The sequence below is a fragment of the Pantherophis guttatus genome, chromosome 6, assembly GCF_059756535.1.
Source record: "Pantherophis guttatus breed Tessera chromosome 6, ASM5975653v1, whole genome shotgun sequence".
Taxonomy (NCBI): domain Eukaryota; kingdom Metazoa; phylum Chordata; class Lepidosauria; order Squamata; family Colubridae; genus Pantherophis; species Pantherophis guttatus.
The window spans coordinates 25,966,014-25,980,557 of NC_142068.1; the positions used below are offsets into that span (position 1 = coordinate 25,966,014).

A 14,544-nucleotide genomic window follows, 5' to 3' on the forward strand; every position below is an offset into this window, starting at 1 on the left:
ATGCGACACTAGGGATTTGAACCGCTGAACTGCCAACCTTTTGATTGACAAGCTCAGCATTTTAGCCACTGAGCCACTACGGCCCTTTGACATCCTTCCTAAATGAAGTGAATTTGTGGACTCATGTAAGGATCCCTTGTGTTTACAAATGATTCCATTTGTAATTTAAGATACCTGTGCAAAAGAAAGAAGAGAGATAAGCAGCAGAGATAGTAAAGACAATTCATGGTGCTTTATAACTCATGGAGTTTTATACAGCATTTTTTATAAAAAGCACTATTCTTCTCCAACAACTATTTTGTTTGTTAAGCATGTTCTCAAAATCTCAGATGTCACCAGCCCAAAAAGATGCTGTTTCTGGTTTGGCATGTTCTTCAAAGAATGAAATATCTAAACATTTTTATCTAACCATCAAATAACCAAATCTAACCAGCAAACTTGAAGGGAATGCCTGAACAACTGTCGTTATGCATTTATTTTTCTGCATACGCAGAGGATTCTCCCTTTTTTCCTTGCTGAGTTGTACATGATATAAAATCTGCTTGTTCCAGTTTTGAGTCATTATTGAAGAGGAACTGCACAAGACTGAGACTGACCTGAAAGTGGATTAAAAATTACAGGCTATAAGAATATATAGAAACTGATGATATATAGGGCATACAAACGAAGCCTTAATAATTAAAAGGGATATACAAGCAACAAACCTGCCTAACTTTCCTATATTGGATTTACAAAAAAGACTTCTTAAAGCTTTGAAGAATTTTTTAAGAAGGGCCAAAGAAAAAATAAAAAGAAATCAAGTTCTATGAAATTATTTGAAGAGATTAAAGTTTATGATTGTTAAAAGTAAAAAGAAGCAATATAAGGTCAGTATATTTGGTCAAAGTTAAAGATGAAGTGCTGTTTTCTCTGGTGACAGTGCAACTTTTGCTGATCGTAAAAGTTCAGCAAAATGATGAATGACAGGCTTTAAGGATTTGTTTATACATAAGAGATGGAATATGGGGAAAAGACTTATTGTATTTTAAGAGAAGACAATACTAAACTTGGTTGTATTTGGTATGAGGGAGGAGACATCTTTATTTTTTTCTTTACTGTAGTCTTAGTGTTTCTTTTCTAGCCTATTTTTTAATTGATGCACTTTCTTTTTATTCTTTCCTTTTTAATTTGTTAATATTAAATTAATGTATGTTTATCTTTTTCATTGTAATATTTAATAAAATTACTATTTTAAAAAGGAAATAAGAATCAGTCCTGTAATAGGAGTTTTGCTTCCAAGTGAACTTAATTATTTCCCTGATATTTAGAAGAAGTGGTGCCATCACTGAGAAGGCATGACTTTGGAGACCCATGAGATAATATTGTTTAATAGAAAGTACCTATGTCCTCTCTTCTTCATCTGGTGGGTGGGCAGAAACTACAGTGGAAAAATGTTCTGATGCATAGTTTTGCCCTATGCCATGGAGACATTTGTAGGTGATTATCCGCATCTTGAATTGCAGCTAATTGAGCAGTAATGTTACACATTATAGTAATCCAAACAGAAGGTATTAAAGATATGAGACACCGTGATCAAGGCATCGTAGTCCAGGCATGAGTGCAATTGCTACACAAGAGGAACCTGTGCAAATGTCTCTCTGGCCATGGCTGCAGACAGGTAATTGATCAGGAGTTTGGAGTCCAGGAGGATCCACAGATTGTGCACCAACACTAGCCTAAAGATTGTTGTGACCCAGGCCCAAGTAAGTAGTAGGAAAAATCAGTCAGTGAAAAAACAAACAAACTTTATTCGAACAGCTGAGAATTACTTCATTCCCAGTGTTGTTCAACTAAATTAAAGTCAATTCCTCCCAACCCAAATTCCTCAGTCTTATCGCAAACCTTGGTCCAATTAGGCAAACTGCCAAAGGCCTTTCTTGGCAAACGTTCAGAAGTCACAGATACAAAAATAAATACAAGACGTAGACTAAGAAGAAGACAAAGCTACCAACGTTGTTTTCCGGCAAAGCCCAAACACTGTTGCTGGTGTGTTTTAAGCCTAATGGGAGGGGCCAATCATGTCTTGGCCCTACTCCCAAGTTGTCCTCTTTGCTTGAGCTGCTCTTGCCTTCTGGCAGCTCTTCTCATGCGTGCATTAGGAACAGGCTCCTCCTGTTCCTCTGCCTCACTCCTATCAGTCTCTAGAGGCTCTGGATTCCGCACCTCACTCTCCGATGGCCCTGACCCCATCTCTTCCTCTGATGCAGAGCCCTCTTCCGGGCCTTCCCCAGCCTCCAGGACTGGCCCATGTTCTTCCTCAGCCTCATTGCTGTCCGACTCCACTGCCAGCTCTGCAGGTTGCTGGCGGACCACAACAAAGATGAGAAGGCTAAGAGGTAGCATGATTGTTGTGTTTCAACATTTGAGGGATTGTTACAGAAAGGAAGATGAGGAGTTATTATCCTGAAGACAGGGTAGGAGGGACAATGAGTAGAAGCTCTGCAGAGAATGATCTGAATGGAAGATAAAGATAAAGAATAACTTCCTCAGGGAGTAATTTTCTCAAAGAGTAACAGCTTGCCTCTTGGAATCTTAATTCAAGGTTAGAGAATTATTTCTCTGGGCAGTTGGACCTGAAGGCCACCAAGGCATCTTCTAAACCAGTGAGTTTATGATTCAAACAGATCCCTAATAGTTCTTTAACTCATATAATTTTGTCTAGCTCAACCATGGCTTTGTTTAAGTTTCAAATTTTATCAATGTATGTAACATAAATGAAATTTAACACCCAATTACTAAAGAATGAATTTGGAATATGAATTCATCTTCTATTTTTTTAAAAAATCTTCAAATAAATTACTCAGCCTAGGAAATCTTTAATATTGCTGATGCTACATATACAGGAATACTAGTTGCCTGAAAATAATTGTAGGGCCCAGAAGGCTTCAGGGAGGCCTGCTAGGCCCAAACGGGGTGGGGGTGGGGGGGTTGCATGCACATGTGTGGGGGAGTATGGAGGATCATGCGCACATGCACAGGGGCACATTGCATTATGGGGGCCAGCACATGCACACACTTTTGGCACACGATGAGAACAAGGTTAGCCATAACTGTTCTAGAGTGTTTTGTAAATGCCAGAAATGTATCCTTTTGAAACTTACATGCTTAACAAGTGTCTTTAATATTTGTGTCCAGGATTAAAAATATAAAATTTTGAATTTAACAAACCGTATTCTCTATGTTTTGTCCATAGGTTTTGGAAAATGAATCCCAAAGTGATTTATTCTCTCATAGCAATAGGCATCACAATCATTATTATCTTAGTCTTGAGTTTCCGAATTAGAGGAGAAAAACCCACAGAATGTGAGAATTCTTCCCAGAAAAAGGAACAAAAGGAAGGTGATCAGGATGCTGGCAGCCAAGTATTTCAAGATTTAACGCCAGAAGAGATAATGCAAGTAAAGAGATATTTACAGTCCAACCTGGGAGTGTCACTGGTGGAGACATCTCAAGCCAAGCCATCAGACAACTGCATTTATTTCATATCTTTGCAGCTCCCTCCCAAAGCACAAGTATTACAATTCTTAGATAATCAAGGATCTCAGCCACCACGGGAAGCTCTGGCTGGGGTCCATTTTGGAAATCAGGTGGAGCCCAATGTGACAGAATATCTGGTGGGTCCACTTCCAGAACCAACCTATCATCAAGATATCACAGTAGAAAAATATGGAAGGAAATTACCTTATTATCAAAGGATAGTTTTGGCAAATGAGATTCATGAAATCCGTGATTTCTTAAAGAGAAATGAATACCTGAAGGCCCCAAATTTCATGCAAAAAGTTCTAAATTACAATGGAAGCAATCTTCAGTATAGCATTCAAATGCCACCAGCGCTAAAATCAGGAGATCGCAAAATGTGGGTGAGTCATTTCCAGAATGTGATTGGCTACTCTCTGCATCCAGTTGGCTTTGAGGTCCAAGTGGATCATAGTAGCTTGATGTTTCTGAGTGGAAAGTAAAAAAAGTGTTTTATAATGGACAATATTTTGAAGATATGGAAGACCTTGAGAGACAATTCAATATGGGAAAGGTTAGAGTAGACAAGGTTAAAGAAGCACCTCTTGATGGGGGCTACTCTTCACTGAAGCAGAGGGTACCACCAAAAGATCCAGGCCCTTTGAGGTATGAACCTCGTGGACCACGCTATAGGATTCACAATAATCATGTCACTTTTTTGAGCTGGAGTTTTGCATTTGGAATTGATGCAAGCAGGGGTCCACGTATCTTTGATGTCAGGTTTAATGGAGAAAGGATAATCTATGAGTTAAGTTTGCAAGAAGCAAGTGCTATCTATGGCTCCAACAGTCCTACTTTCATGTTGACCAGATACATAGATGCCAGCTTTGGACTTGGATCCCATATCTCACCACTCACCATGGGTCTGGATTGTCCTTATTTATCCAGTTATTTAGACTGGCACTTTTTTTATGATAGTTCATTACCTGTTAGCCATAAAAAGGCTATCTGCATCTTTGAGCAGAATGCTGAGTTACCCATACGACGACATTACGAAAGTGTCCAGCCTCCTTTTTATGGAGGGTTGGCAGATTCAAGTCTGGTGTTTCGGACTATATCTACAGTTGGCAACTATGACTATGTCTGGGATTTTATTTTCCACCAAAATGGAGCTGTTGGTGTTCGAGTCCATGCCACTGGTTACATTCAAACTTCATTTTACTTTGGTGATGCTGAAAACTTTGGCAATAGAGTCCAAGAATGGGTGTTGGGAACAATTCATACCCATAATATTCATTTCAAGGTGGATTTGGATATTGGTGGTAAGTAGGAAAAATGTTTGTAACTTTCAAGGAAATTATAGGTTCTTTGTCTCAATTTGCTTTCTTATAATTATTTTAATGATTGTAACTACTACAATGAAGAAAGACTCAACAATATGCTTCCAACAGGAGGAACATAAGTATTATTTTTGTAATGTTCTTTAACACTTTAGGTGATAAGATCATTTAAAATCATTATTTTTTTCTTTTTTCATAATTGTGATTTTCTTTTTTTTTATTTATTGGTCCATTCTATGGTCCATTGTTCCATGGAATAAAGTTTTTTGTTAATCAAAGATATTTATTTCATTACTTGGTTTCTAACAAAACTTAATTTAAATACAATATGCATTGTCAGAATAAGATAAATATCAGCAAAATATGATGGCATCAAACTCTAATAATGATGTCTTCATATATCTTTGGGATTTGAACGTGTGAAATGGTTCTAAAATTAGCACTTTTGAAATACTTGCAGATATCAACAATATTGAACAAGTAGTCCTTGACTTACAACATGTTGTTCATTTAGTGACTGTTCAAAGTTACAATGATACTGAAAAAAGTAATTTATGACCATTTTTCATACTTACAAGCGTTGCAACATCCCCATAGTCAGATTATCAAAATTCAGCTGCTTAGCAATTGGCTAATATTTATGACTGTTGCAGTATTCTGGGATCATGTGATCATGTTTGCAAACCTCTGACAAACAAAGTCAATGGGGAAACCAGATTCACTTAACCACCATGTTACTAACTTAATAACTGCAATGATTCACTTTACAACTGTGGCAAATAAGGTTATAAAATTCACCTAACTGTTTCACTTAGCAATGGAAATTTTAGGCCCAATTGTAGTCAAAAGTTGAGGACTATCTGTACTCCCATTTAAAGTTACAATTGTAAATTGGTTTTTAGATGGAGTCAGAACTGGTGGGTGGTTTCACGACAGAGGAATAAAACTAAAAATCGTTTAAAGAGTATTTTCTCACTCATTTGTTTCTAAGCCAGCAAAATGCAATGACGAACTTGATCTGATTTGTTCAGACTGCCCCAGGAGCTGTTGATACAGAACTACAGAGGAATTATTGAATCTGCCTATAAATGTCTGGTTTAGAACAGCAACCTAACAGGACAGGTACAGACTTCAATAGATAGTTAGGACTGCAGAAAAAACAATTGCAACCAGCCTACCTTCCATTGAGGACCTGTATATTGTATGGGTCAGAAGGAGGGCTGAGAAAATAGTATGTGTAAAATTTTTTACAAATTTCATGTATTTCCTATTAAGATAGGGCACACATTATGTGGCCCTTATTTAATCTCACTGATATTCATTACTGAAAATTGGAAGTGCGGGTTTTTTGCATGCTAATGCCAAAACTATATAAAAATGGTTGTGTAAGCCCAAAAATATGGTTACCATAGCTTTAAGAAACAACAAAAGTCCACAAGACATGTTTTACAAATCTTCTCATGTGTGCCCTTACCAATCCCCTGATCAATGTATTCCTCAAATTACTCCAAAATATTATATACAATCCTGTGTCTTCAATAGTACACTCAGTCATGTGCTGCATGCTGGCAAAAACATTTGGATTTGAACATCACAATGAGTTTCAAAAAGGCTTGTTAAGTCTGGGGTGTTATGTGACAGGTGTCTGTCTGTCTGAATTCTGTTCTTCATTTTATCTTTCTTTTAAGGGCCAGTTTGGTCTCTCCACTAGTTTGTAAGTCTTCCTGGTATACTGGCTTCCATGCATTTTCATTGCTGTCCTTTATAAATTTTTCCAATGGTCTTTCTTCTTCTTCAACCATCTGATGTACTTGCAATTTTTCACACCCACCCATTATTCTTGATAGCTAGAGTATACTACTCTAGTCTACTCTGTAGCCTTCTCTGTTTACTCTGCATACTGAATACTGGAGAGACCAAACAGGCCTAAAAAGAAAAATCAAATGAAGAAGAGAAAGGAGGTATGGGAAGACAAAGTATTATATGGGCAATATCTTAAAAAGATAGCAGGGAAAACAGATAACAGGACCTGTCAAATGGCTAAGAGCAAGAAAGTTGAAGAAAGAGAGCTGGGGACTAATTCTGGCTACACAAGAGCAAGCCTCAACAACAAATGCGTACAAAGCCATAATTGAGAAGACAGCAAATGCTGTGTCTGCAAAGAAGCTGAAGAAAAAGAAGACCACCTGGTTAGCTGCTGCAGAAAGATCACCTAGTCTGACTACAAGCAACAGCAGGACAAAGTAACAACAATACTACATTAGAAGATCTGCAAGAAATATCATTTGCCTGCAAGGAAGAACTGGTGGGACATAAAATAGAGAGTCATAGAAAATGAAGAAGCTAACTTGTTCTGGGACTTTAGAATTCAACCAGACAGGTACCTGTCACATAACACCCCAGAATTAACAATTATCAATCAGAAAGACAGAAAAGTCTGGACATGATAATATCTGGAGACAGCAGAATAGAAGAGAATGATTGAACCAATTGAACACCATAGGCATTGACAAATTATCAATTAATTGCAAAAAGTAGCTTTACTTGAATAGCTTCCATCTTGCAATGATATCTGTAACACCATCAAACATCCAGATAGCATGCCAGCTACTCCTATGCCAGTTACTTAAAATGGACTCAATAGGTATGCAAAAATGCCAAATGCAGTCTCAACATCTGGCTGACTATGTAACATACAATAATAATAACAACATAATGGTCCTGAATTATATTCTAGGCAAGGTTCCTTCTCAAGTAGAGATAATGAATGTGCAGAAAAACCCTCTTTGCTAATATACAAAGACATTGTCATGGAAAGATGTGAGATTGTGTTACCTAGCTTGCAAATATATATTTAAAAGATGGGAAGCTAATCTGTTCCCACCTTGTTTCAAGTACATATTAGCAAATAAATAAAGGAGACTGAATAACTTCACAGAGTGGTTTGTTCTAATAAACTATTACTTGAAATATCTCAGTTATGCCAAATCTTTAATGCAGCTTCATCATTTTTGTATTTTTTTGTTTATTAATATTTGCAGTGATTTTTTTTACACTGACTTACTTGGATCATATTAAGTCTGGAAAATTAATTATGCATACACATAACAATTTCATCCCTTTGTCAGCAAACATTTATTGTATAAACAATTTGATTTTAAGAAACTGAAAATGCAACAAGAATGTTTTCATTTATCAACAGCTACTCAAAGTACTGATTGTTCTACTTGTTTTCTTTCTGAGGTGTGAAAAATACCCTGGTTGGCAATGACATGGCTTTTGAGACCTTGCAGGCTCCTTGGAGCCCAGAAAATAAGATCCATCGAATGAAAATGGTTAGGAAAGTTTTCGACACCGAGAACAAAGCAGCATTCCGTCTCCATGATGATGAGCCCAGATACATTTATTTTGCATCCAACTGCACCAATAAGTGGGGCCACAAGCATGGCTATCGGATCCAGACGGTCAGCTTTTCTGGAGACCATTTGCCAGAGTCAGATCCAATGGAGCCAGGCCTAAGCTGGGGTCGGTAAGTGACTGATTTCTAAGTGTAAAAGTAAAATGGATTCACCCATGTCTTTCGGTTTCAGCACCTTGAATAAGATAGGCAGGAATAACCAATTTTAATCTTAAAGAAATCTTTAATACCATCTCTCTGCTTTCTTTAGCCAATTGTAGATGATGAGATACTGGATGTGGCTGTCCAAGGACATTCTCACACCTGGTCGGAGGAAAGCGGAGTGATGCTACCCAGTTGCCAGCCTGTACTGTGATTGGACCATGTGATTGAAAGTTTTTCTATTTTCTCAAAACAAGTGATAACATGGTCCAATCACAGTACAGGCTGGCAGACGGATAGCATCACTCTGCCTTCCTCTGACCAGATGTGAGAATGTCCTTGGTTACCAAGAGAAAATATGTTGTTTTGGCTACAGGTTCCCCTCCATCTCAATTGTTGTTGTTACTTGTGAAGTCGTGACCGAACCATTGCAACCCCATGGACAACGTTCCTCCAGGCCTTCCTGTTCTCTACCATTCCCTGGAGTACATTTAAGCTCACACCTATTGCTTCAGTGACTTCATCCAGCCACCTCATTCTCTGTCGTCCCATTCTTCTTTTGCCCTCAATTGTTCCCAGCATTAGGTTCTTCTCCAGTGGGTCCTTTCTTCTCATTAGGTGGCCAAAGTATTTGACTTTCATCTTTAGGATCTGGCCTTCTAAAAAATCAGTCAGGGTTGATCTCCTCTAGGACTGACCAGTTGGATTGCCTTGCAGGCACAAGAGTCTTCTCCAGCACCAAAGTTCAAACTATCTCAATTATCCCCTCCCTATCCCTCAGCTCCAGTGTGGCAACATTGAAGCAGTCAAAAATGGCTTCAATCAGGTCAGCTTCAGGGCTGAAACTGGAAGTGTTTAAAAAGTGATAATATCCAAATATTTGCTAAAAAAGACACTTCCAAGACATAACAATAGAGCATATAAAAGAACAAAATGATATCCAAACTCTGCAGAATTTCTTCAAGCTCACATTTCTCACTATTAATCATGACAGGTCATTTAAGTCCCTGGAACTTGGTTTTATTAACAATTCACTACTTGATTGTGTAGTAAGAAACAGTTCCTTTGACAAATTTTGTATGTTTGGGCTTTGATCTGCAATCATGTCTGGAAGAATAGTAATTACAATATTCCATTTTTAGGAAATTATCCTCAGTCTGAGAGCTCTTCTTGAGTTTGATCTAAGACAAATGCTACAGATTATTGGAGGATAATCCTATCTAGCAAAATGGGTCTTACAATCTTTCATTTACTCCAACATGTCCCAAAGTGACCAAAAAACCCCCGAATCAGATAAGTTTTGAGATTTATGGAAGTAACTTTAAATTTGGACAAAAACTATTGAGAGGTTGAACTTTTAGTAAATGTAAACAACATAAATTAAAGATAGAATTGTGAAATACATTTTTGAAATCATCCTATTATTCAGCAGTGAAATCCACTTACCTTCGCTACCACTTCGGGTGCGCTCCGCACTGGAGTGCCTCTTCTGCATATGTACAGAATCTTTTGCACATGTGCAGATGGTTAAAAAATGGGCCGTAATGACATCCCGGCGGGTGGGTGGAGCCTTCGGCTGCCGGCACTACTGGTTGGCTAGCTGAATAGAACCGGGGGGATTTCACTGCTGCTATTATTCCAGCTATAGCCATATCTGGAGTAGAAAAATCTGACTATTGGTAGCCATGAGTGTCTTTCAAATTGCTCTGATTGAATAGTTAAAGAATCCAAGCCTTGTTATTATAAAATTTTACATTTGCACGTCTGGGCCTAATTTGAGGTGCTGATTATAAAATGTTCTTTTATAATAAATGATAGCTCTATATTTTATAGTGGGCAGTCATGGAATAGAAACCTGTCGTTACATTGCTCTTCAAGACTTATTCCTGGAACTATAAACTCTTTAAGATCTTTAAGAGGAAACATAATAATTAATAAATCTCAATCTCTGCAACTCTTCTTCTTTTGCCTTATAAGTTATAAGTTGGCTGTTACCAAGAGAAAGGAAAATGAACCTTCCAGCACCACTGCCTACAATCAGGGTGACCCATGGAATCCTCCCGTGGCCTTTGCTGACTTCATAAACAATGAGAGCATTGTCAATGAGGTAAGTGAAGATGGATCCCACCTAGCAGTGAAGCACCTTGCAGGTTATTATCCCACAATCTGGTGCTGTCCAAATGCATTGGGGTTGAAGTCAAACTTATTTGGAAGACATCAGAATAGGAAGGTAGCCTGTTGGGCTGTCACCTGTACTCCGGAAGTAGGCTAATGCTGCTAAAGGTTTTAGAAGCACTTTCCCTTAAGAAAAAAAACAGACTTAGTGATCTTTCAAATGACTACTCAGAGGACAACTTAAATTTTCCTATATCAGGCCTCAGTTCTCCTGTTTGCATTCTTGTTAGCTGAGGTAATGTGACCTTGGAAAATACACTGAGCCAAACTTGTATGCATGGGATTTATGCCTTACTGTTTGCATTTGTTTTTAATGGCTTTTTAATACCATGACTGATAAAATTTTGCAGAATGGATAAAAGGGCTTTGCTAACAATTTTGTACTCCCAGTTTTCCATTTGTACGTATCTCCAATTCTGAGTAGGCAAGCATAAAACTATGCTGTCAGATTATCTCAGTTTTTCCTACATCTGCTACTTTAATTAATAAGCTTAGTTTCTCTGAATATGCTCCTCTGTGGTTTTCTATTTAGTAGATGTTGTATCTAAGATATCACAATGATCTTGCCCCTTTTCCTTTCATAGGATCTGGTTGCCTGGATCAATGCTGGTTTTCTCCATATTCCGCATGCTGAAGACATACCCAATACTGCAACCCTTGGGAATGTGGTTGGTTTCTTCTTGAGACCCTACAACTATTTTGATGATGACCCTTCCATGTATTCTCCAGACAGTGTTTATTTCAACTATCTGCAGGACCCCACTTCCTGTGAGGTCAACCAACTTGCATGTCTGGCAAAAGTAGCTTCATGTTTGCCCATTTTTCCTCCTTTCACTTATGAGGGTTTTCAAAACGTGACAATTTTCTAATGCCTTCTTTTTGACAGATGGCTTGGAAATTGGAAACAAACAATGAATGTATGTTATAGGTGTTAATACTGAGGAGCTACTTTCCTCATTAGTCTTTTACAATGTACAACTTCTGCTGACTGCCAGGACTTCAATCCTCAATGGCTCAAGGTTGACTCAGCCTTCCATCCTTCCGAGGTGGGTAAAATGAGGACCCAGACTGTTGGGGCCAATATGTTGACTCTGCACAAAACAACTTTTTTCAGCATAAGAAGTATTTTATGGATGAGAAATAATAATCAAATACAAAAGATTAACTGGATGTAAAATATTTTGTTAAAAGGAATGAAAGATAAAAATAAGAGAAGATCTGGTGGCAGAAATCTATGCTTGGCAATGATGCTCTCTTTAAATTTAAAAATTTATAGTAGATAATTCATGTTTTGAACATTGTAAAACTGAATTTTAAATGGAATTGTCTATAAATGATGAACATGTTCATTGCTAAAATGTATAAACGTGAACATTTAAAACAAATGTAGAACAAGGAAAAGAATGCATGCAGAGTGGGCTAAAATCTTGGTTATAATATACAGATGGGATAATGAGAAAATATGGGGTTGAAGGGACTGAATTTTATATACATAGTACATTATAATACTAAGGGGAATTTTTATAAAATAATGTAACTTTGGCTTATGTGACCAGAGAAATTGTCTAGAATGTATAAATTTATGTTGGAAATGTGAGCAACAAAAAGGATCTTGTTTGGTGGACTTGCAAAAAATCCAGAAAGTTTTGGATTCAGATAGATGCATTAATTCCAAGGATTTTAAAGATTAACATACAATTCAAACCAGAAGGTTTGGGAGGAAATTGATAGACAAACTGTTGGAAAAAATTCATGGAACATTGTTTTTATACATAACATTTGCAGCAAGATTATTCAACCTGCAAAGAAGGAAAGATTCAGTCTCCCATAATGGAGGAATGATTAGTGAAAATGTTTGAACTTGCAGAAAATGACCAAACTGATTTCTGTGATTAGAGAAAATATCTACATTAATTCCTGACTGGAAACCTATAAACCTATATATATAGGTTTATATATGGTTAATGTAGGTTAATGTAGATATTTTCTCTAATCACAGAAATCAGTTTGGTCATTTATTGCATGAAATGGGGAAAAAAAGCACATCTCCTCTACAAAATGACTGCAAGTATGATTTACGATTTTGACAATTAGACAAAATAGATTATAGAAAGAAGAGAATAAAATTGCAATGATAGATTAAGAAGTAACATTGTACTTATAACTGTTTAGAGTGGTTTACAAGATCAGAGGCGACTTATTGCATCTTTTCTTTCTTTTCTGTTTTGCTTTTAGTTTTTCTTCCTTACGTTTTTAGCTTTCTCTTCGATTTCTTTCTTCTTTTCTTTTTTTAATATTAGTTTGTATTAGTTTTATCTCTTTTTTAAAAGTATGTATATAAGAATGGAATTTTTGTTCTAAATTGAAGACTTTACTGTGGGATGAATTATCTTACTCAGGAAATCTTACAGTATCCATTTCAAAAAGCATGAAGATATCCGGGAAACAGTATGATCTCTTTCAAGCCTTCCCAGGATAAGGAACCTTCTGTTTTAAAATTATCTATATTTTATGTGTTTCTCAAAAATAAGGCAAAAATAAGGCATGTGATCTGGCACATGAATGATGCAAGATTTGTCTTCCTCCTGGCAACCAACCAACCAACCAACCCAGACAATGAAATGAGGTTTCTTTCATCTATTTAATTTGATACCTTTCTGTCCAACTTGGTTTTCTTGATTAAAATTGCTGAGAGATAAGGAACAATAATTTAACAGAATCTCTTGTAATCTTCCATAACAATTAGGGTGCTGTACTTTTTTTTTAAATAAAGGATATTTATTTGAATATTGGAGTGTGAACAAACTTTAATTCAAGTACAATATGCACTGTCATAATAAGCAAATAGCATCAGTAGCTATTCAGCAAATCATTATGGCCTCAAACTCATAGTAATTATGTCTTCATATATTTTTCTAGAAAATGAAGTGATTCCAAAGTCAGCACTTTTGAAATCCTTGAAGGTGTCAACTAGGCTGAACTGGTGCTTATATAATTATATTATATATAATTGTTTTGCTTTTCAGATGTATTTGGAGCTGGAGACTAGTTTTAGGTTGGCGGAAGAACATTAAAAAATGTTTACAGATTATTTCCCCACCCCATCACCACCCCTTTAAATTAAATTTAAAAAACCTTTAAATTAAAAAGAAAATGGTATCATTAAGGGATCGTTAATGATCTCAGTCTATCTCTTCAATTTTTAAAAAATTGTGCTTAAATTGATAGAACAGAATAGTTATTGATCATCACTCACATAACAAACCTGACTGTAGTTTATTTTGTAAATCAAGCAGGTTCAATGTCATAGATTGGGTCCTCTCAGCTATAGTGCCTTTCAGAACTGTGGTTCAGTTGTTACAACCTCAAAGTTAATAGGACCTGACATCAAGAGTTGTCTCTTTAAAAGTATTTATTGAAATTTGTCATCAGGAAATAGTTGAATGGTTTCTCTGAACTTGAGGTGTAAAAGAAATTCTCCCTCAAAATTCATGTCCTTAAACAATGGCTACCTGGGTCAGGAGATTCTCCATGCTATTGTTTCTAGTCCAGGAAGATGCAACGCCTAGCTTGAATTAACTTTAGATGAAGGCCTGAAAAAGATGCACGGAACTCTGCCAGATATTATTCATATATTTGCCACAGGGTGGAGCTGCATACATCCTAGCATTTCTCAAGAAACATTTCATAATATTTCTTGGGCTCTTACTTTCCCTCTCTGGGGCATAGACACCTTCTCTTTGTCATATTGTTTTTAGCACTGACTCATTTTAAATGCTGCTGCTTTCCAGATGATGATCCCATAAAACACGTTTGCTAAGAACAAAAAGTGAAAGGTGTGAAAATATATATAAACATTCCATTCATGAAGCCCCCGTAGTTCCTGAGAGAGTGGGACACACATTGTGTAGACCTTTGTGGGGGGCCCTGCCTCCACTGATCTTTGTTGCTGAAAATTGGTAGTGTTGTTTTATT

At 36.9% G+C, this 14,544-nt stretch overlaps 1 protein-coding gene across 1 annotated transcript; it reads left to right on the forward strand.

Moving 5' to 3' along the window:
- The first annotated feature begins 3,897 nt into the window (after nucleotides 1-3,897).
- LOC148113055 (amine oxidase [copper-containing] 3-like) lies at nucleotides 3,898-12,417 on the forward strand. Its single transcript, XM_087872562.1, has 4 exons — nucleotides 3,898-4,817; nucleotides 8,079-8,364; nucleotides 10,372-10,501; nucleotides 11,154-12,417. Exons 1-4 carry the CDS (start codon nucleotides 4,034-4,036, stop codon nucleotides 11,436-11,438), a joined length of 1,485 nt encoding a protein of 494 aa, XP_087728688.1. The 5' UTR covers nucleotides 3,898-4,033; the 3' UTR covers nucleotides 11,439-12,417.
- Nucleotides 12,418-14,544: the final 2,127 nt, after the last annotated feature.